The sequence below is a fragment of the Hyperoodon ampullatus genome, assembly GCF_949752795.1.
Source record: "Hyperoodon ampullatus genome assembly, chromosome: 5".
In the NCBI taxonomy this organism is placed as follows: Eukaryota; Metazoa; Chordata; class Mammalia; order Artiodactyla; family Ziphiidae; genus Hyperoodon; species Hyperoodon ampullatus.
In genome coordinates, this window is record NC_136918.1 from 78,274,699 (window position 1) to 78,297,151 (window position 22,453).

The window sequence follows — 22,453 nt, forward strand, 5'->3', positions numbered from 1 at the left end:
ACATATGCAGCAGGACAGCCAACATATGGAAGGAAACTGGCTTTCTCCTACTGAAAAGGAAACCACTTCCTAAGTGAGAGAATTTTAAATTTATTTTTTGTTGCTCTAACCAACAGAAAACATAAAATAGAATTCACCATATAGTCATAGAAACTCTGAAAGAACTCCTAAAGTAACTTATTTTATAAAGAGAATAGGTAGTCCCTAATTTATCTGGCCATGGATAGTAGATATAATTATAATGAAAAGGATAAAATTAACATTTTTGTACCATAAAAACAAGGTTGGCTAAATTTAGGGAATAATATTGAAAAATGCTCCTGATAAAAAGTTAATAAAAAGAAACAATAAAATAGCATTTCCCCTTAAGTTATCCAACCTTGTAAGGAATGACAGAGGAACTGTCACAGATTGAAGGAGATTAACAAGAAATAACAACTAAATGCAATTTGGGACCCTCGACTGAATCTTGGAACGGAACAGGAAAAAAAAAAAAAAAAAGACACTAGTGGAAAAACTGGTGAAATCCAAATAAAGTCTAAATTTAGTTTAAAAACAAACAAATCCAAACAAAGAAAACTTCCATTCAGTACAAGAAACCCTTCCTCAGCATCTAGCACATATCTCTGCCTAAGTACTTGCTCTACCTGGAAGTTCCACACCTTCCAGGGCTGGACACTTTCATTGTTAGAAGGTTCTTCCCTGTATCTCTGAGTTACAGCCCTTTGTAACTTGACTCAGTTTAGTTCTTCCTTCTAGAACTATGCACATTAAGCCTAATTCCTCATTTACTTGGTCTTCACATATTTATATTCTGCCTCAAGTTTCTTTTTGAAGCTTGGCACACCCAATTCCTTTCATCTGACACATTAAGATTTTTACATCCTTTACATTCTTGTCACACAACTTTTAAAGCTCTCCAGTTTGCCCATGGCCTTCTAAAAATTAACGCTCAGAACTGAACACTAGAATAGAGCATTTCAAACTATTTCTCTTGTTTTAGATACTACACTTCTGTGCCCAAAACTGTCCTGCACTTTTTAGCAGCTACATCACATTGATCATGAATCATTTACCCATACTTGTGTGGTGTAATTCAATGCCTAATCATTCAATCCTATGACCTTTTTTTCTCCTCACAGAATCATACTGGCAAGTGGTAAAGTGAGATGTCTGTCCAGAGTATTCTCTATGAAAAGAGTCTTCATTCATCTGCAAGCTTCATCTGAGAGTTAAAAATCTCAACTGACACTTGCACCTAGTCACATACACACACTTTAAAGCTGCTGTGCACCATTTTCCAGAACCATTTTCCAGAAACCAAAGCGTCAGATCCGAGTTCCCCAACAGCTCTTCCCTGGGCTTGAGTCATCTATTATGCAAAGCCAGCTCATTACTTCCTTGTATCTGAGCATCATCAGTCTATTTTCTGACCTTTCACCCTCAAAATCCCCAAATCCCTTTGAAGTCAAAGCATCAGTCATTTTTGTCAGGTGTAAAAAACACACATAGCACGTGCACGGGGATGCTCTGATGTCCAAATATGCAAAAACTTGAACATTTAGAGATCGCTTAATCCCTGCTGTTGCATAATTGGCCTTGATGAAAACACAGTATCTACAAAAAAGCCTTCCCTCATTTGTCGCTTTGGGGACAGAGTGTTCCTAGTCAGGAATGGGATGCCAGCAACATTCGGTCACCTCACACAACCCCTAAAACGAAGCCGAGGGAGGTGGCTCCCCAGGAGTAACATCGCCGGCCGGCGCTCCCGGGACCCCCTCACCTCTCTTGTCCAGGAGCCACATGAACGCGAAGCAGGGCATGAAGCCGATGGGCCCCCAGAGCACGAGGAGCGCGATGTCCCAGCTAGAGAAGCCGTAGGCCTGGCGCGCCGAGTTCTGGATGGGGCCCCAGGTGTTCCAGACCAGGCCCTGCACGAACCCCAGCAGCGAAAAGAGCAGCAGCACGAGCCAGCGGCGCCCGTACACCCTCCCGGGACTCGGGGCTGCCGCGGGCAGCGCCGCCGCCGCCGCCGCCGCCTCCTCCCTGCTTCTCCAAGCAGCCCCCGGCGCAGGCCCGAGCCCGGGTCCCAGCAGCGGTTGCCGCTCCTCCTCGCTGCTCCAGCCCGAGCCCATTACGACGCGCGGCCCGCGGGGCCGCTGCCCAGTGCGGATACTGTCAGAGAACGTGGAGGCCGATGTTGCCTTAGTCGCCCTCGGCCTCGCGGCCGCGTTGCTGCGCCTGCGCCACGCGAGCCGGCTCCGGTTCGGGAGGCGGGGCAGGTGCGACGGGCGAGGAGGGGGCTGGGGTGAGGGAGCCGGGCTAGCCTCTCGCCGGGTGGTGGAGAGGAAACCTCGGCGAAAGAGGGAGTGGAGCCGGTGTCCCAGAGCGGGGACCGGGAGGAATTGGGAAGGCAGGGAGGAGCGCCGCTGAGCCCCAGGAAAAGGAAACTCCCGGAGGGGCTGTAGTACTGGAGGCTGGGCTAGGAACCCGGGATTGCTGGGGGAAGTGTCCAAGTTTACGTCCTGTGCCTAATAAACAACTCGGAGATCTCCAGTCACTTAAGCCATATATTGCTTGCTTCTATATTGGGTTTATTCTCATTTCTGTTGGTTTTACAACTTCATAAATTAGAGAGGGATAGGATAAAATTTAGGCGTAGTAGGGAACCTAGAGGATTGCCGCATGAAAATCATTTGTTTTTTATGTACAGTAAGTACAGCCTTGTTTAATCAGCCATTTTTTGTGTGCTTTACATACCCAATGAGGAAATTTTAAAAGAGTCAATTTCATTCATGTATATATACGATATAGATCTCTTTCTACTCTTTTGCCTGTTATTAACAGAAGAGCAATAAAGATATTTTGATTAAAGCTGGAAGATTTTTGCCCCCAAATGACCTAGATTCATCTCCAGTTATTATGATTTTGACTACATGAAGAGTAAATGAGAAGAGTGGAGTTGTCGATCTCTTGACCAAGCAACCGGTTATTTTGATATACAAATCCAAAAGCCTGACAGCTGTCGGTTAGTGTCCTTGAAAACCTAAGTCAAGCGATTTGGTTTGTTTTGGTCGGGAAATGAGTCACAGGCAACTCAATTAAAGAACATGTGCCTGAGGTTCACATTGCCCGGTAGGCACGAAAACCAGGTGGATCATTTTGCTGCCAGAAGGGCAAGAGAGTCGGGAACAGAAGGGGAAGAGAAGCGTGAGCTCTCCTGATATCCAAGGCTAAGAGCGACTGCCGAGTAAGCAAACGCAGAGCCACTTTCCACTGCTCCGAGCCCCACAGAAAAGCAAACCATTCCCTAAAACTCCAGTACTGTTGGGAGGAAGAAAGCGCCAAGGCGAAAAGAAAGGACTTGAGGAAAACCAGAAAAGAAGCCAAGAAAAGTCTACACCGGAAGACGATTACGGTCTGGGGAAAGTAAAAAGCATCACAACCGCGACCACGTGCTTACATTTCCACCACTCAAGAATCAAAATAAACCGCGGGGCCCCGCCCAGTGCCCGTCACGTGACTTTCAGGCGCGTGTCGCTTCCGGAAGAGCCCGGTAGCAAGCGCTGCGACTCTTTTCTGTGCTGCGGCTTCAGACCCCGGGTTTTGGCCTTTCTCTGACCCGGCTCCCGCTCCACTTCACTTTTGGGTTCGGGTGGGGCCCGTGTAGTGATCTCCATGGCAGCAGACTCCGGTGCGATCACTAATGAGGACTCTGAATCTGGAGAGGAAGAAGGTAGGTGCTAGGCAGAACTCAGACCGTGAGTACAACCCTGTGCCAACTGACTCTTGGCACTTCTCATGTGGCCGTTTGGCTCTTCGGCCCTGCAGTAAGCTATGAGGAAAACTATTTGCTTTCTAGTGACCGTGGATTTTTTCAAATAGTAGCACCCAGATTTTTTTTTTTTTTTTTTTTTTGCGGTACGCGGGCCTCTCACTGTTGTGGCCTCTCCCGTTGCGGAGCACAGGCTCCGGACGCGCAGGCTCAGCGGCCATGGCTCACGGGCCCAGCCGATCCGCGGCATGTGGGATCTTCCCGGACCAGGGCACGAACCCGTGTCCCCTGCATCGGCAGGCGGACTCTGAACCACTGCGCCACCAGGGAAGCCCTAGCACCCAGATTTTTGATCATCGTATAGGTCCAGTATCCCTCCATTCTGCCAGTGCTGTTTCACACATGAGGGTGTTGTGACTGTTACAGTGGATTGAACCACTCTTGAGATAAGTGGAGATATCTGGGACTTTTGTGAACAGGAGTATGATTTCAGTGGAATTCTTCTTTAGAGAACGGATGAAGTTTGAAGGCCGGTGAGCCTGAGATCCCTGTTAGCATTTATTGAATGATTGCTCCGTGCCTGGCACTGTTCTGGGTACTGCCATGGGATCCAGAGACTTTTGATTGTATATAACAATGCCTTTTCCCGGTTGAGTAGAGGGGCCTAGAAAGGAAAAAGAATGGCTAATGCCTGGTAACGTGAATACTATTAGTAGTGCACACTGAAAAAGTCCTGGGCAAATTGATGACATTATAAAATGAAAATGGTCAGCCTCTTGAGTATTCACTCAGTATGGGCCCGAGATCCTTCTGATCCTCTGTTTCTATAGTAACCTTACTTTCTTTCCCCAATGACAATTCCCCAAACTCTTTACATCCTCTCTTCATCTCTTCCTCACTTCCAGCTGATGACTTTGCACGTCAGGTCAACTCTGCATCTAATCGGTCTACTTTTTTCCTCCTTCTCTATCACACCTTTGTCTAAATCATCCACATTTCTCACCTAAACCACTACTGTATCTTCAGACCATGTGTCCCCGTTTCCTTTCTTGTGCTCCTCCAATCCCTTCTCCATTCAGTGGCAAAAAGTGACACTCTCTTACTCAAAATTCTTCAGTGAAATCCATTGCACTAAGAACTTAGGTTAAAATCCAAACTCCTAACCACGGCCTACAACAATCCTTGGTCTGGGTTCTGCTGATGTCTCCAGGAGCATCTCTTGTCACTCATCACCCCCTCTGCTCTTACCTGCTTTTCACATAACTGGCTTCTTAGTCTTCAGATTTTAAGGTATGTCACCACCTGAGACCTTACCAGATTAACCTATCTAAAACAGTCATCGTAGTTTTCCCCTGACCCTTAACCCTAGATGTTTTATAATACAGCATCCTGCTTCCTTCATTTCACTTATCACAATCTGTAATCACTTGTTTATTATCGTTTCTTCCCTTAGACCTTAAGTACCTTGAGGGCAGAACATATATCTGTGTTATTCACAACGTTTGCCCAAGCAGCAAATACAATGTCAGGCTCCTAGGGGGCACTTAATACATATTTGTTGAGTGAATGAATAAGAGAACCCCGTGCCAAGTCCAGAGGCAGGAGGAGAAAGAGCATGGCATAGTCCAGGAACTGAAAGAAGCTGGTGTAAGGAATGTAAGAGACAGGAATCCTGAAGGGCATCTTATACCAAGTTAAGGAGTCTGACAGTGTGAAGCCTTTGAGGAGCTTTAGGTGGGGGAGTAATGGGGGAGTAACACAATAAGATTTGGTTTTAGGAAGATCACTGCGGCTGAAGGGTGGAGGATAGCTTGGAGGGAGAAGACTGAAGGACAAGGTACTTAAACCCCCTTAGCCACAGCATCCTCCTCTCTAAAGTGCATAACTATTGTGAAAATTAAAGATACTTGTAGATCATCTAGCATAAATGTCTGGCAGGAATTACATATTCAATAATGGTAACCATCTTTATTGTTAATAAAAAGTGCTGGCATTGGTGACTGACTGATGTTGAAACTGAGAGAAAAGAAATTGGAAATATCTCTGAAATTTTTCAGCCTGAGAAACTACATGTAAATTAGGAACCTGAAGAAGAAGGAGGTGGTTGGGAGCACTGTTGAGTTTTAATGTGAATGCATTGCATTTAGTTTTGGGAGGATGATGCAAAAGAAGATGTTATGCATGTAGCCGGGGAAGAGGAGGTTTTTATTCTTTATTCAAATACCATAAATTCACCCTTTTAAAATGTTTTTTAGTATGTTCACAAAGTTGTGCAGCCATCACTATTATAATTCCAGAACATTTTCATCACACCAAAAAGAAACCTGGTTCCCATTAGCAGTCACTCCCCATTCACCCTCTCTCCATTCCCTGGCCATCACTGATCTACTGTCTCTATGAATTTGCCTGTTCTGGGCATTTCATGTGAATGGAATCATACAATATGTGGCTTTTTGTGTCTGGCTTCTTTCACACAGCATAATGTTTTCAAGGTTCATCTATGTTGTAACATGTACCAGTACTTCACTACTTTCTGTGGCTGAATAATATTCTGTAGTACGGATATGCCATATTTTGTTTATCTATTCATCAGTGGGCATTGGGTTTCCACTTTGGGGCTGCTGTGAATAATGCTGCTAAGGACATTTGTTTACAAGTTTCTGTAGGAACATATGTATTCAGCTTCTCTTGGGCATATATCTAAGAGTGGAATTGTTGGGCTATGTGGTAATTCCATATTTAACTTTTTGAGGAAACTGGTGATTCTTTTTTTTTTTTTTTTTTTTTTTTTTTTTGTGGTATGCGGGCCTCTCACTGTTGTGGCCTCCCCCGTTGCGGAGCACAGGCTCCGGATGCGCAGGCTCAGCAGCCATGGCTCACGGGCCCAGCCGCTCCGCGGCATATGGGATCCTCCCAGACCGGGGCACGAACCCGTATCCCCTGCATCGGCAGGCGGACTCTCAACCACTGCGCCACCAGGGAGGCCCGGAAACTGGTGATTCTTAATCTTGAAGTCCTAAGGAGGACTGATGAAAGTATGGATTTGCTCCCCTGAACAATATAGCATGCGTACACATTTTTGCAGGTGACTTCAAATTTTTGAATTAAAGGATTCTCCAAATCCTATCTGTGGAACTTTCAACCCTATTTTAAACTGTCATCCTCCCCAGAAAAACCACTTTGGGGTGACTGCTTATTACCATTACAAAGTAAGTTAAATGGGCAAAATCCTACTGGAAGAGAAGACTTTGCTTTAAATTAGATAAGGCTTATGTGAATAAAGGGTAAGAAAAATACATACATTAAATAAATGCATGTGAAAGTTTCACTATGTTTAGTATAGTAACGAATATTGTGGGTGTCATAGAAAAGTTAATTTTTGAGCAAATTATTACCACTCCATTATCAAAAAATATTTGAATGTACACTATGAACAGGAGACTCTTTTGTGCAGTGAGGTTGAAGACAGTTCTTGCTGTAAAATAGCCTATAAATATACTTTGGGGGAAAAGAACACAGATTAAAAGACTTGTAGTATAATACATATTCTCACGGCAGGAGGCAGTTAGATGGGCTGTAAATATTACACACATTACATGCTTTGGGTGTGAGAGGAGAAAGAATGAATACAAATTGGATTGGTCTGTGCTTCTGCGAGTAATTTGAAGGTTTGGTGTACAGTCCTCACTCTGCACGCAGCCTCAGGTCCCACAGGCCCACTCTAAAGGACTTGAGCGCTCAAGAGTTCTGGTATCCTCGGGGGTCCTGGAACTGGTCCCCCTCGGATGCTGAGGGACAACTGTAGTTTGGATATGGAAATGAATGGAAGAAGTTGTTTCTGGCGAGGAGAGGCCAGGAGTGGAAGTGAGTGGAGAAAAGCCCAAGGCACATAGGGGGCAGAGGGTGGGGAAAAAAGCGAGGAGACAGACTGGTGCTACTGGAGTGGAATGTGCAGGGTACACAGCTGAAAGGAGGAAGATTATGTCCTTGGAGACCAGAGAGGAGCAGGGTGGACCAGAACGTTGAAGTGAAGAAGAAGGAAGTCGTGGGTTTCACTTTTCTCAGAAGAACAGGGTAAGGCACCACCCTGAGTGAGGGAGTGGAGAGAGGTATTGGGGATTTGAGAGTGAAGAAGCTTTGTCAAGTTGCTGTTGGGACAGGGGTGATTAGGAGTCAATTAGTGGCGAATAGTTTGATCGGGAGCTGGAGAGGGAACCAGTGGAGGTGAGCATGAAATCGTGGAACTGATCCCTTTGTTTTGAGACTGCTGTGAGCATGCTCAGTAGTTCATTTTACAAAGGTGGAGAAAACAAATGGTTAATCTTGGTAAAGTTTTATGCATTGTTAAAAATGAGCTGTGAATTCAGAAAACATTTATTTGGTGTTAGTTTATGCCAAGCCCTATGCTAAGCTCTAGGGATAGCAAAGTAACGGGTTTGCTTTCAAGGATGTGATTTTTTTTTTAACTGAAGTACAGTTGACATACAATATATTATTTTCGCGTATATTACATAGTGATTTGACATTTGCATGCATTATGAAATGATCAGCACAATAAGACTAGTAACCATCTGCCTCATACAAAGGTATTGCAATATTATGGACCAGGTTCCTTATGCTGTATATTATATCGTTGTCATGGCTTATTTATTTCATAACTGGAGGTTTGTACCTCTTAATCTCTCCTTCACCTTTTTTCCCCCACTCACACCTTCCTCCCTTCTGGCAAAACCACCTGTTTGTGCTCTGTGTTTATGAGTCTGTTTTTGTTTTGTTTGCTTGTTTGTTTGTTTTGATTCCACATTAAGTAAAATCATATGGTATTTATCTTCCTCTGTCTGACTTGGCATAATACCCAATAGATCCATCCATGTTGTTGCAAATAGCAAAATTTCTCTTTTTTTTATGGCCGAATAAAATTCCATTGTATGTATATGTACCACAAGGATGTGTTATTTTTTTGGTCTGAAGTAACAGCTTGGAAATTATTAAAAACAAACATGAATAAGCAGAGCACAGAGGATTTGGGGGACAGTGAAAATACTTCGTAGGATATTGCAGTGGTGGATATATGTCATTAAACTTTTCAAATCCATAGACTACACAACACCGAGAGTAGACCCTAAGATACACTGTGGACATTGGGTGATTATGATGGGCCAGTTTAGGTTCATCTTTGGTGAAAAATGTACCATTCTGGTGATAATGCGGAGGCCATGCATGTATGAGGGGAGGAGGTATATGGGAACTTTCTGTACTTCCTCCTAATTTCGTTTTAGACCCAAAACTACTCTTAAAAAAATGGACTTAAACAAACATGAAACTACTTACTGTTAAGAATCAACTCGAATTCTGAATGTGAGATGTTACCTCTAGGATCATACATTGGTCGAAGCATTTCAGTGAAATTAAAAATCAATACTTTGAATCTGTCTTTCAGACTGAGACAGTATTTGTTTCCATTGGGCTCTGATAGTTTAAAATTTTTTTCTGATTAATTTTTTAAATTGAAGTATAGTTGATATATATTATATTAGTTTTAGGTGTACAACATGATTCATCATTTTAACAGATTATACTCCATTAAAAGTTATTACAAGATAGAGGTTCCCTGGTGGCGCAGTGGTTAAGAATCCACCTGCCAATGCAGAGGATAGGGGTTTGAACCCTGGTCCAGGAAGATCCCACATTCTGCGGAGTGACTAAGCCCGTGCGCTGCAACTACTGAGCCTGCGTTCTAGAGCCCGCAAGCCAGAACTACTGAGCCCACGTGCCACAACTACTGAAGTCCACGCCCCTAGAGCCGTGCCCCGCAACAAGAGAAGCCACCGCAGTGAGAAGCCCGTGCACCCCAATGAAGAGTAGTACCCACTCACCACAACTAGAGAAAGCCTGCGCGCAGCAATGAAGACACAATGCAGCCAAAAAGTAAAAAATAAATAAAATAAATTAATTTTTTAAAAAGTTATTACAAAAAATGGCTATAATTCTCTGTGCTGTACAATATATCCTTGTTGCTTATCTATTTTATACATAGCAGTTGTATCTCTTAATCCCCTACCCCTAATCTCATAGTTTTAATTATAGCCAAGTTTATGTCTTGGTGAAGAGAAGGATGCATCCTTTCTAACTGTTCTTCCAGTCCTGCCCAAGGAAATATCTGATTCCAGAGTTATATGGACTTGAGTTTCCTATACAGCTGACCCTTCATAACTGGATTTATTCCTTTTCAGTTAGAGGTGCCATACTCTCCATGTCATTCTTGTTCTCATTTTTTAAAAGGGCAGGAGGAGGCAGAGAAGTTTGAAGAAAAACACAAGCCTGTGTGATCTTAAAAATTAAAAAATTCTCATGCTAGAACACATGTGTAATTCACATGTAGCTAAGGTATTTCATATTTGATAACAATAATATTAGAAAAACAGAACTGTTCAGTATTTTTTAAATTGTGACAAAAAAACAACATAAAATTTATCATCTAACCATTTTTAAGAGTACTGTTCAGTAGTAAGTGTATTCATATTAATGTGAAACAGATCTCCAGATCCTTTATTGTCTTGCAAATCTGAAACTCTGTACCCAGGAAATAACTCCCCTTTTCTCTCTCTCCTCAGCCCCAGGTAATTGCCATTCTACTTTCTGTTTGAATTTGACTATTTTAGTATCTCATGTAAATAGAATAATACCATATTTGTCTTTCTGCAACTGGCTTTTTACACGTAGCAAAATGTTCTCAAGGTTCATCCATGTTGTAGCATGTGACAGTATTTCCATCCATTTAAAGGCTGAATAATATTTCACTGCATGTATAAACATTTTGTTTATCCCTTCATCTGTCAATGGATGTTTGGGTTGCTTCCACCTTTTAGCTATTATGAATAGTGCTACTATGAATGTGAGTGTCCACATACCTCTTCAAGACTCTTCTGTTGAATATTTTTGATGAAAAGAGATGAAATAACCAGTTTATTCTGAATTATGGAAAATTTACTTAGTGGAAGCTGAAGAAATGGAAACATTTTGGTAGAAATTTTGAAGGTACTTCGAAGCATTTTAAAGAGCTCCAGTCTTTGAGGCACGAATCTTTCGAGTATTAACTTCACTTAAAATATAGATTTACTTTTCTTGCTTTAGGTTTAGGAACTTACAAGCACTATGCGTCATTTTCTGGTTCATAAATGGATTAAAGTGAGGAGGAGAAGACAATTTTCTGGGTTAACTGGGCAAGAGTTACAAGTGTAAGAAAATGGGAAGAGGATGGTAAATGTCCAGCATGTAACTGTCTCCGGTCCCCAGCCTGAACCTGGTTGGGTGTTCACTACCACGCCAAGCATTGGTATTGGCAAGGTCATGTCAACACAGCCTCAACACTTTGTGGTTTCTTCGTCGGCACCACCTTCTAGATCTTGAAATTCAAAGGGTTTATGACAGTTCATCAGCAGCAGAATTTTCTTAGTTCGTATTGACATTTTAAAATAGTGACTATAAAATTAAAATCATCTTTGGTGTAAGTTTTACCATTCAGTCTTCAGTCTGAACACAGTCATTTTGTTAAGTAGTACTTGTATAATTCCATCAGCGTTTTTCTGACCTGGTCTAAAATGTTCATTATTTTTTACGCTGATATCTACCATTCCAGATGGTAGATGACCCTTGTGTGTATATACAGTAGTCATCAGATTGATGAAGGCCATCATAGGCTCACCTGTATATATTTAGAAATAAATTAGCTCCCAATGCTAGGACCCAATTTTTTGTTCATACTGTGTCACTGTGGTGAGTCTCTGCATTGTAATTTGAGGCTTACTCTGATGTCACCTTCTGAAAATTTTTTAATAAAATATAAAACTATTAAATTTAAAATTAATAGTTATTAAAATTATACCTGACATGAGAAGCGAGTTAATTTCAATTTCAGGATCTTTGTTGTATTCTATCAATATTAGGAGTGTATTCTGAAAACTTGGTATTTCTTGTCTTAAATTCTAAATCTCAGATACAAATCCAAGCCAGATATTAATTGACTGAAGCCAGATTGCTAGCAAATTCAGAGAAATTAGGTTTCAAATTATCTTGTCCTTTGCATTAATTAAAGAAAAAATTAACTGAGAAAAAAGTAAATTGCTTTTTGATGGTGTTTCACCATCTCCAAGGAATTGTTACCAAAGCTGTAATAAATCATCTGAATAACATGCTAAATTTAGAGGGAGAAGAGACTATTGTGCAACACCTAGATCACTAATCATTTTTTCCAGCAGTTTCTAAGTCATCTAATTAGAAATTGCTACTTGCTGCAAGTTTAGACCTAAATACATTTATTCTTTAAAGGCTTGTGAGGTTGCTTCAGAATTTTTATAGCTCTTTGCAAATATCCCTGGCATGGAATGACTGGGTGCATCCCTAGGCTATTTAATTAATACAGTGTAGATTGTATTCTTCTTTAAAGAAAATTGTAACACTTAAATTTGTTAATTTAATAGCCCAGTTCATTGTTGATTAAACGATCAGAACCCAAATTACTTTTATCTCACAACCAGCTGATTGTTTTATTTCACTGATAGGCCTGAAATTCTGCAAATATGCTAATTTCCTGTTATGGTGAGCATCGTACTGATCTACTCTGCACACGCTTTATAGCACTTTTCATTCATTTAGCAAATGTTTGAGCATTTAACATATTCCAATCACTGGGCCTGGTACTTTCTCAGCAAACTTTAGTTTTTAGGGTCTCCTATTAAATAACCTTTGGGATGTTTGGCATTTTTTTATCAGATCATTAAATACTTTTTTAGAAAATTTAATGTTATGTTAGAGGAAAAAATATTTATTTACTTCTTTGAAGCTCCTCTGTCAAAACACTACTCATGTGTTACTAATGCCCACGTACTTAGGTATACAAATATGAGAACTGTTTTGAAGACATTCAAAGCCATGTGATCTATTGGCTCTGATTTAAGATAAGCAGCATAAATAAATCGTCACCCCCAAAGGACTGGTGCTTCTGTTTTTCTCTGCCCTTTAAAGTTCTAGAAGCAAAATGGTCAAAGCTTGAACATTTTACAACCGTAGAACTGAAAGAATGTAACAGTGAGTCACACCAGCCATGATTCATCCAGCCTAAGCCACAGAGCACTCGCTAGGGAGAATATGGTTGTCCTTGAAAACCATAGCCTCAGAAGGCAAGGTGCTATACCAGTTATGGACTAATAACAGAGTCCTGACTATGAGTTAGTGTATTTATATGAAAGCGTTGAGGGGATAGAATTTTGCTGGCTTTGGTTCAGGGGCACAAAGATGGACATCTTTGCATTCTTTCAGCCGGTGTTTGCAATTTCCTGGGCCTTTCTTTTATCTGTCGAGATGGTTAAACATGATGTCTGTTTTCCATGCAGGATATAGGAGAGGAGGATAAGGGGGAAAGGCTGACTTAGCAACTTACAGATATATCTCTGGCCACCCTATCTGCAAAGGAATCTGGGAAATGTAATTTTTCAGCCACTCCCATTGCCCAGAGTTCTGTTAGTGAGGAAGAAGGAAGCAGTAGTGTGTAAGGTAGGCAACTAGCAATCTCTATGATAGGTATTAACTACTCCCCCCACCACACATACAAACATGTGCACAATCCAGAACATTCCTCTCTCCCCAACAGCACATGTGGATTTATTGTCTATGGATCCATCTAAAGCTTCTCTGCACCAGCTTATCTTTTCGGGTTATACTGCCTCTCTGTTTTTAGTGCTCGTGTAAGTCCTACAGTTTTAATTCTCTGGAAGCAGGATTATGCAGTAGAAAGAGCATTGGACTTGGAATCAGGGAACCTGACCTATAGTCCTATCATCACTGGTATTTTGACCTTTGACATCTGAACTTCCATTTCTTCATTTGGATAATGGAAATAAAATACCTTCTGTACCTGTGTTTTACAGGCTTCTTAGAGGATCCAATGAGCACTTTTATTTTAATGTATATAAAAGTGTGTGGCAAATAGTAGAGCCTTATACAAGTAGATATATGGTATTGTTATGATGATGATGATCAAAACCAAACTCTCATCTTCCCAACAGAAGGAGATGTTACTCCTAACCTTTCTCTCGTGGCAAGTCACAAAGTGTGGAGACCTCAGTCTTCCTTACAGCTGCATCTGCCTCCTACCCCACATCTCTTCAGTCGTAATAGTCTTTGACGTTGTTCTCCTAGTATTTCTCCATCTCTACCATCTCTGCCTTCCTCACTGCCACCCTTTGTTCAGGGCCTTATTACCACTCTTCTCACTTGGCTGTTGCAATAACTCTCTGAGTCAGTTCCAGTCCCTACAGCTCCACACATTTCTACAGAGCCCTCATTTTTATTGTTAATGAATTGAATGTACCAGGGGACTGTACTATGGGAGAAATATTTAGTAAATTATTTTTCTACTTTTGAGACATTTGGTTGTTTATATTTTCAGGTTTTTTATTATAGTAATAGATATTTTATGCATATGTGTGTACACATATATAGTATAAATGAATATGTATGTGGCTTATGATTATTTTGTTAAAAGCAAATTCCTCTAACATGAGTTATTAGGTTAATGGGTGGTTCTTTGAGACTTTTGCTGCATTTTCCCAGTTGTTTCCCAAAGGGTAGTACTAATTTATATGTCACAAGCAACAGGTATTATCATGAATGTATTGTAGCTTTTCATGGTCTAGCAAAACTTTAAAAATATATAATAAAAAATGTGGCTTGTCCATTTTCATACACAGGGAATCCAGGCACTCCAAGTCCAGGAAGACTTGGTACATTGCAATCTAGGTAACCCTGTGCTTACATTTATAGGCTGGTATGGTTTAAGACCTTTTTTAAACAATTCCTGGTTACAGCCTGTTTTCCTTAACAGGGCTCTTCAGTAGGTAAAGGTCACTTAAAGATAAACTTGGGCCTTCTTTTACACAGAGACCTAAGAGTGCCTTCTGTCTTCCCTACTCCACGTAGCCCCCACCTCTGCCACCTGCCCATCCCCTGAAGCACCCGCACTGATGTCCTCACATGAGAGCCCTGACTACCCAAAAGGGGCCAGAGTGTTCTCAGATGTCAGCTGCTGAGGGCTTAGAGCCTGCTTGCTTTCACCACTGGTTTAAGAGAGGTTTCCGGGTTTTGCCCTTGTCTGAGAAAGGAGGGCCAAACTGACCTAAATTTTCATTTTCTTTAAAAACAAGCCTCACATTCAGACAAGTACAAATTACTCAGGTTCTTCGATGAGTCCTTCTCCGTCCCTCCTCCTTTTGTCAGAAAGTTTAGAAGAAGGTTGGTTGAAGGGGGAATTTGGATTATTCATGAGCTTTTCGTAATTTTTTGAGTAAGTGTAATTACAGATTAGGTAACTGAAATAGAGGGTTTAGCTGATCATACTAGAGAATCATAAATTCATGTTTTGGGGATCAGGGTATGAAGCATTTTTCAGCTTTCCCCCCAAACTTTCATCTTGAGATGTCTTTAAAGAGAAACTTACTTGTTCTTTAATTTTTTTTAATATATATTTTTATAAATGTATTTATTTATTTTTGGCTGCGTTGGGTCTTGGTTGCTGCACGCAGGCTTTCTCTCGTTGCGGCTAGAGGGGGTTAGTCATCGTTCTGGTGCACGTGCTTCTCACTGCGGTGGCTTCTCTTGTTTCAGAGCTCGGGCTCTAGGCGCACAGGCTCAGTAGTTGTGGCGCCCTAAGTTGTGGGCTTAGTTGCTCCGTGGCATGTGGGATCTTCCCAGGCCAGGGCTCGAACCTGTACCCTCTGCATTGGCAGGCAGATTCTTAACCACTGCTCCACCAGGGAAGTCCCCACTTTTTCTTTTATTTAACAAATATTAATCTTTACCCTCCTATCCGGGATTAACATTCTATGAGTGAAATTTATTGAAATCCTCAGTGAGTCACAGTGTTAGTTTGTGCATATTCCCTTGTACAGTTTATAGATGCAGTCAGAATCAAGGATTAACACTGATATCCACCCTAGCACATATTTTATCTTTTTAAATCTTGCAATAAAATAATCCCCTCTCCCGCTCCCCATCCACTGCTGTGTGAATGCGGTAGTCTTTTTGGCATGAACATGTGCTATATCAAGTAGAATTGTTGCTGAGTCCAGCAACTCTAGTTGTTCAAGAGTAGGTTCCATCAGCATTTCTTACATAATTCTCTATTCTCTATTTAGGAAATAATATTGTCAAAAAATTGCATCTTTTAAATGTACATAAATACTTGGAAAGCCTTTTTAAAAAAAACATTTTTGACATTGAAGATTATAAATATTTTCCAACATTTACAATTTAATATTTGAGAAAAATCATTGAAGAATTATGGCTCTTTGAGGCCAAATATTTATGTAAACAGTAATAAATGAAGAGTAAATGAAGTGCAATTACACAGACAGATTTGCCATAATAGAAATGATATTAGCTATTTATTCTTCATATTATATGAAATAACCTTTTAGTTATTTATTTCTCTCCCTAGGTAAACATGTCAAACCTTTTACACCAGAGAAAGCGAAAGAAATTATAATGTCTTTACAACAACCTGCAATCTTCTGTAACATGGTTTTTGATTGGCCAGCCCAACACTGGACTGCAAAACATCTTTCTGAGGTCCTTCAGGGCAAGCAGATACGATTCAGGATGGGAACGAAACGCACAGATACAGGTAGGACTACAAGGAATCATCATCATAATGTCTCTTCAATAGCATTCCCACATTCTCAACCGTGGTTTCTTTATCTCTAGAGAATCCTTTATTTGAATCCTCTTTGGACCATTTTCAGATAGGAAAACTTCATTAGAAATTTTAAAAGGACAGTTTAAGATAATTTTTTTAGACTAAGCAACCTATAATTTATAGCCCCACATAAAATGTATTTGTTCATGTATCATGGTTCATTGATCATAGTAGACACTTAATAAATATTTGTTAATGTGCATTATTAATGTGATTGAAAGAGACCAATACTAATCTAACAATCCCTTCTACTTTTGACTCATGTACAGTGTGTCCTTTTATTTGTCGCCTCACTCGCCTCACTCACCTCACTCACTATTTATAGTGCTCAGTCTGGGTGTAATTTTATCTCTCCGCTTTATCAGCTGCCTGACCTCTATTGCATTACATAAATGTGAAACATATGTGAAGCTGGTTTTTTTTGTTTGTTTGTTTTTTTGCACGGTACGAGGGCCTCTCACTGTTGTGGCCTCTCCTGTTGCGGAGCACAGGCTCCGGACGCGCAGGCTCAGCGGCCATGGCTCATGGGCCCAGCCGCTCCGTGGCATGTGGGATCTTCCTGGACCAGGGCACAAACCCATGTCCCCTGCATCGGCAGGCGGACTCTCAACCACTGTACCACCAGGGAAGCCCGAAGCTGTTTTTTTCATCCTCTTAAGCAATTTGATTTTGCCAGCTCCCTCTTCTTCCCTGAAGACTTGTAACAGTTTGATTTTTTGCCTTAAGCCAGATAAAGCAATTACTGTTACTCTAAAAACAGTTAGTTTATAGGAAAGAAACAGTTTACATTAGAAACTGTTTCTAATCTAAAGAAGTCCATGACCACTGTCTGGCTTCAGAATATGTGTTTAACTTCTCTTTAAATATGGGTAAATTTGGTAGTCTAGAAATTCATAGTGTTTTAAGCATTGCTGTGAAGTGGCTCTAAGAATATCTATTAATAACTCAGAAGGAACTAGAAAATTACCCAGTTTCTCTTCCAACTTCTCCAAGCTTCGTTTTCTCATGTTGATCTTCTAGTATATCTCATATAATTATTGGGTTTTTGGTGTCTGGAACCCCTTTGTACTCCAGTGACAGGTAGAGCAGGATTAATAGACCTGAAACTCTTTGGCATCTCATTCTAGTCACAGACCAAAATGTTTATTGTACTTTTAAATTAAATGCTAGACCAGCAGTAGCTATGTAAAAATCAGCCTGTGCGCTTTTCTTCTTGATTTTAGTCAGATAAATTTTCCACTCATTGAAGTGTCTGTTAAACAATAATTTGAAGAAAAATAAAAATTGTAATTTTTTTCACCTCCTGGTTAGACTCCAAATACAATACTACTACTAAGAGCTATTGAGAACTATTGTGTCAGGCACTATTCTGAGGGCTTTATACATATTAACTCTCTTAATCTTCTTCAGACCCACTTGGAGTGGTACTATTATTATCCTGTTTTATAGCGGAGATACAGTAATTTGACATTTTAAAGTTAGTACTCCAGCATAGAAGAAAAAGGGAAGTAGAAAGTCTCTGCAATTGAGAGAAACTGCTCTGAGTTTTTACTAAAGATAATTTGTTCTTTTTTAAAATTCAGACGAAATTCACATAAAATTCACCATTTGAAAGTATACAGTTCAGTGGTTTTAGCATCTTCACAATGTTGTGCAACCACGACCACTATCTAATTCCAGAACATTTTCGTCACACTGAAAAATCTGGTTCCCATTAGCAGTCACTCCCCATTCACCCCCTTCTCCAGCCCCTGGCAATCACTAATCTACTTTCTGTTTTTATAGATTTGCCTATTCTGGATATATATAAATGGAATCATACAGTTGTGGCCTTTTGTGTCTAGCTTTTTTCACGTATCATGTTTTCAAGATTTACCCATGTTTTAGCATGTATCTGTATTTTCTTTTTATTGCTGAATAATATTCCATCATATGGATAAACAAAATGTTTATCCATTCATCAGCTGATGGACGTTTGGGTTATTTCCACATTTTGGCTATTATGAATAATGCTACTGTGAACATTTAGGTACACGTTTTTGTGTGGACATATGTTTTCACTTCACTTGGGTTAAACCTAGAAGTGTAATTGCCGAGTCATGCAGCAACTATGTTTAACCTTTAGAGGAACTGCCAAACTGTTGCCCGAAACAGCTGAACCATTTCACATTCCCACCCAAACGTGTGAGGGATCCAGTTTCTCTGCATCTTTGCCAATACTTATTCCATTTTTTATTCTAGCCATCCTAGTGGGTGTGAAGTATTATCTCATTATAGTTTTGATGCATTTCCCTAATGACTAATGTTGTCAAGCATCTTTTTATGGGCTTATTGACCATTAGTATATCTAATTTGGAGAAATGTCTATTCAAATCCTTTGCTTGTTTTCTAATTGAGATTTTTTTGTTTTTATGTGTGGTTTTTTTTTTTTTTGTCTTTTTGTTGTTCAGTGGTAAAAGAGATCTTTATATATTCTGGATACTAACTCTTATCAGATATATGATGTGCAAATATTTTCTCCCATTATGTGGGTTGTCTTAATAATTTGTTCTTTTTAAAGTTATTTCTTTGAGTATAAATACAGTACTTCCACAAGCAGTGTAGCGTAGTGATGTAAGAGAGCTGACCCAAGTCAGCTTGAGTGGGTTCAAATTTTGGCTTACTCTGTGACTTTGAGCAAGTTACTTAACTTTTCTCTATCTTAGAAATGTTTTCAAGATTAAATGGGTTCATATTCATTAAACATTTAGAACAGTGCCTAGCACATAGTAAATGCTCAAAAAATATTACTTAAAAATAGAAATAATTTCAAAAATTAAAATATACCTTCTCATTTTAGAGAACACTGGAAAACTGGGAAGACCCAAAGAAATTTAAAAACACTCAGTCCTATTACCAAGAGGCAATCACTAATTACATTTTGATATATGTCCATGCAAGCCTTTCTGTATTTTAAAAATAAAATTGTGTTAATTTGAACAGCCTGCGTTTTCTCTTTTTTTTACTTAACATATTCTGAGCAGCTTCTCTTGACATTAAATATGACTTTTAAATGGCTACCTAATATTCCATTGTATGGTAGTACCATAATTTATTTTTAAAATTCTCCTATTTTGCTTAGATTGCTTAGCGGTTTTAAATTTATAAATAAGACTATACTGAACATGTTTGAAAATAAATCTTGTCCAAGTTTCTGATTGTTTCCCTAGGATAGATGCCTAGGAGACTGACTGGGTCAAAGAGTGTGAACATTATCACCAGGAGCAGCACTATCCAAGAAGCTTCTTTTGCCAGAAACCTCTGAGTCATTCTGGTGGCCTCTCTAAGTGGTGTCTGGTGACTTGGTGACTTACACCTGAAGTATCCAGCATCCACCTGCTTCTCTGTCCGAGGCCATCCACCAGTTGGGGTTACCCTGCTGTCTCACCTCCGTGGTTGCAGTAGCCTTGTCCCTAGTCCCTGTGCACTCCCTGCCCTCCCGCCTCAGCCATTCTTCATACTGAAACCAGAGACAGTTTAAAAAAAAGAAAAATCTCATCTTCTTTCCCCATTTAAAACCCTTAGATGGCTTCCCATTACCCTTAGGCTAAAGACCAGCATTTTTGTTATGGTATAGAAAGCTCTGTTGGCCTCCTCAGCTTAATTCCTCTTTCTGAACTTGGGGCAAAAAAGTATTTTTTCCAGTTTTTGTATTTGCTTTTTCTTACTTCAGAGCCTTTGCATATACAGTCTAGCCGTTCTTCTCTTTTCCCACTTCCCCTTACCCCAGCTTTACCTAGTTAATTGCTCTGCTTCCTTCAGATCTTAGCTCAAAAGTCATTTCCTCATGGTAGTCTTTCTGACCACATCTCCCTCCCTCACCCCCCAAATCAGGTGTTACTATTAACTTATCTCAGAACACCTTGTATTTCTGAGTAACACTTAGCACAGCTGTAATCACATGGTTAGTTGTGTAAGTAATTATCTGTTTAAAGTCTCTCTTCCCCTCAAGAGGGGCCACCTTGTAAGGACCACGGCCATGTCTCGTTATTGGCTGAGCACTTAATATCTGGATAGTCAGACGTCTATGGAGTGAAAGAATGGAAAACCTTTGATACATGAGGCCAAGTGCTTTGCAGAAGGCTGGTTTACATTTACTTTCCTTTCAGAACATGAAGGGTACCTGTTTGGCCATTCCTTTGCCCAAACTGTAATGTATGTTTTTAAAAAACTATCTTCTTGATAGGTGAGAGATGGGTGTCTCATGACTTTAATTAACATTTCTTTGCTGGTGATGTTGAACATATGTTCATGTTTGTGAATAATTGGTATTTTTGTCTGGTAATTGTTCTTTCACTTATCCTTATTAGGGTTTCAGGGCATTTTTTAAATAAACTCCTTATGTTAATATTAAGAATACTGTGTTTGGGGCCTCCCTGGTGGCGCAGTGGTTGAGAGTCCGCCTGCCGATGCAGGGGATACGGGTTCGTGCCCCGGTCTGGGAGGATCCCATATGCCGCGGAGCGGCTGGGCCCGTGAGCCATGGCTGCTGAGCCTGCGCATCCGGAGCCTGTGCTCCGCAACGGGAGAGGCCACAACAGTGAGAGGCCCGCGTACCACAAAAAAAAAAAAAAAAAAAAAGAATACTGTGTTTGTTTACTAATGTACTAATGTACTAAACAAATGTTTCCCAGTTTATTGTTTGCCTTTTGATTTTTGCTTCATATTTTTTATAGTAAAGTCAAATAATATTTCATTAATATTTTTATTCTTATTTATTTTATTTAGAAATTCCTTCTGTATCCTGACAAGATAAATGTTCTAATATTTTCTTCTAATAGCTTAATGATTTCTTTTTTACATTTTACTCTCTATCCATTCCATATTTATTTTAGTATGTGGCGTTCACTGACTTTTCCCCAAATAGTTAAATTGGAAATAACATCTTTATTGTAGTACCATTTACTGAATAATCCTTTTTTCCCCTATTGACTTTGAAACCATCTTTATTATATTATTATATTCTTGTATATTCCAGCATCTGTTTTTGGACATTTTATTGAGCTATCAGTTTGGGGGCCAGTAAAACACTTTTTTTTTTTTTTTTTTTTGTGGTACGCGGTCCTCGCACTCACTGTTGTGGCCTCTCCCGCTGCGGAGCACAGGCTCCCGACGTGCAGGCTCAGCGGCCATGGCTCACGGGCCCAGCCACTCCGCGGCATGTGGGATCCTCCCAGACCGGGGCACGAACCCGTGTCCCCTGCACCGGCAGGCGGACCCTCAATCACTTCGCCACCAGGGAAGCCCCCAAGTAAAACACTTTTTAAAAACTATTTTAGCAACTGCTGTATATTTTAATATTTGAAAGAACAGTTCATCCTCCCTAATCACTCTTCTTTCTCAGTATTTTATTAGATACAATTGAATTTTATTCCTCTAAATGAATTTTAGAATTAAACAGTGGGCTCACATCAAACAATGAATGTTGCATGCCCTCAAGCCATCAGCCACTGCAGCTGCCTCCCCCGCCCCATAATGGTGCTCCCTGAGGGGCCTTTGGAATGGAGAAAAACAGGATCCTGGCCCTAGATAGTTAAGATGCATATCAAAGCAATAATATCAATGAGCTGAGACTTTTGCATCTTCCCATCCATAGAAAAGCACTAAAATCATTAACTTGAGATGTCTGGGTATTTTTGTAAAAGCTACATTTTTTTTTTCCACAAAAACTCCTGTATGTACTGGCTCCTCCCTTGCCTTTTTTTTTTTTTTTTTTTTTTTTTGTGGTACGCAGGCCTCTCACTATTGTGGCCTCTCCCATTGCGGAGCACAAGCTCCGGACGCGCAGGCTCAGCGGCCGTGGTTCACGGGCCTAGCCGCTCCGCAGCATAGTGGGATCTTCCCGGACCGGGGCATGAACCCGTGTCCCCTGCATCGGCAGGCGGACT

At 40.5% G+C, this 22,453-nt stretch overlaps 2 protein-coding genes across 2 annotated transcripts in view; one reads left to right on the plus strand and one right to left on the minus strand.

Annotated features, from left to right (window-relative positions):
• SLC49A4 (solute carrier family 49 member 4) overlaps positions 1-2,153 on the minus strand; it is a gene marked incomplete at its 3' end in the record, with an annotated part of 94,912 nt that extends 92,759 nt beyond the window's left edge. Inside the window, exon 1 of the mRNA XM_079704640.1 lies at positions 1,784-2,153. Coding sequence (XP_079560766.1) covers positions 1,784-2,135 — 352 coding nt within the window. The 5' untranslated portion in view covers positions 2,136-2,153. The remainder of the gene's footprint in view (positions 1-1,783) is intronic.
• A 1,525-nt stretch (positions 2,154-3,678) lies between these two features.
• The window catches only part of HSPBAP1 (HSPB1 associated protein 1), a gene marked incomplete at its 5' end in the record, with an annotated part of 61,405 nt that continues 42,630 nt past the window's right edge, over positions 3,679-22,453 (plus strand). The window contains 2 exons of the mRNA XM_079704671.1: positions 3,679-3,736; positions 16,269-16,454. Coding sequence (XP_079560797.1) covers positions 3,679-3,736; positions 16,269-16,454 — 244 coding nt within the window. The remainder of the gene's footprint in view (positions 3,737-16,268; positions 16,455-22,453) is intronic.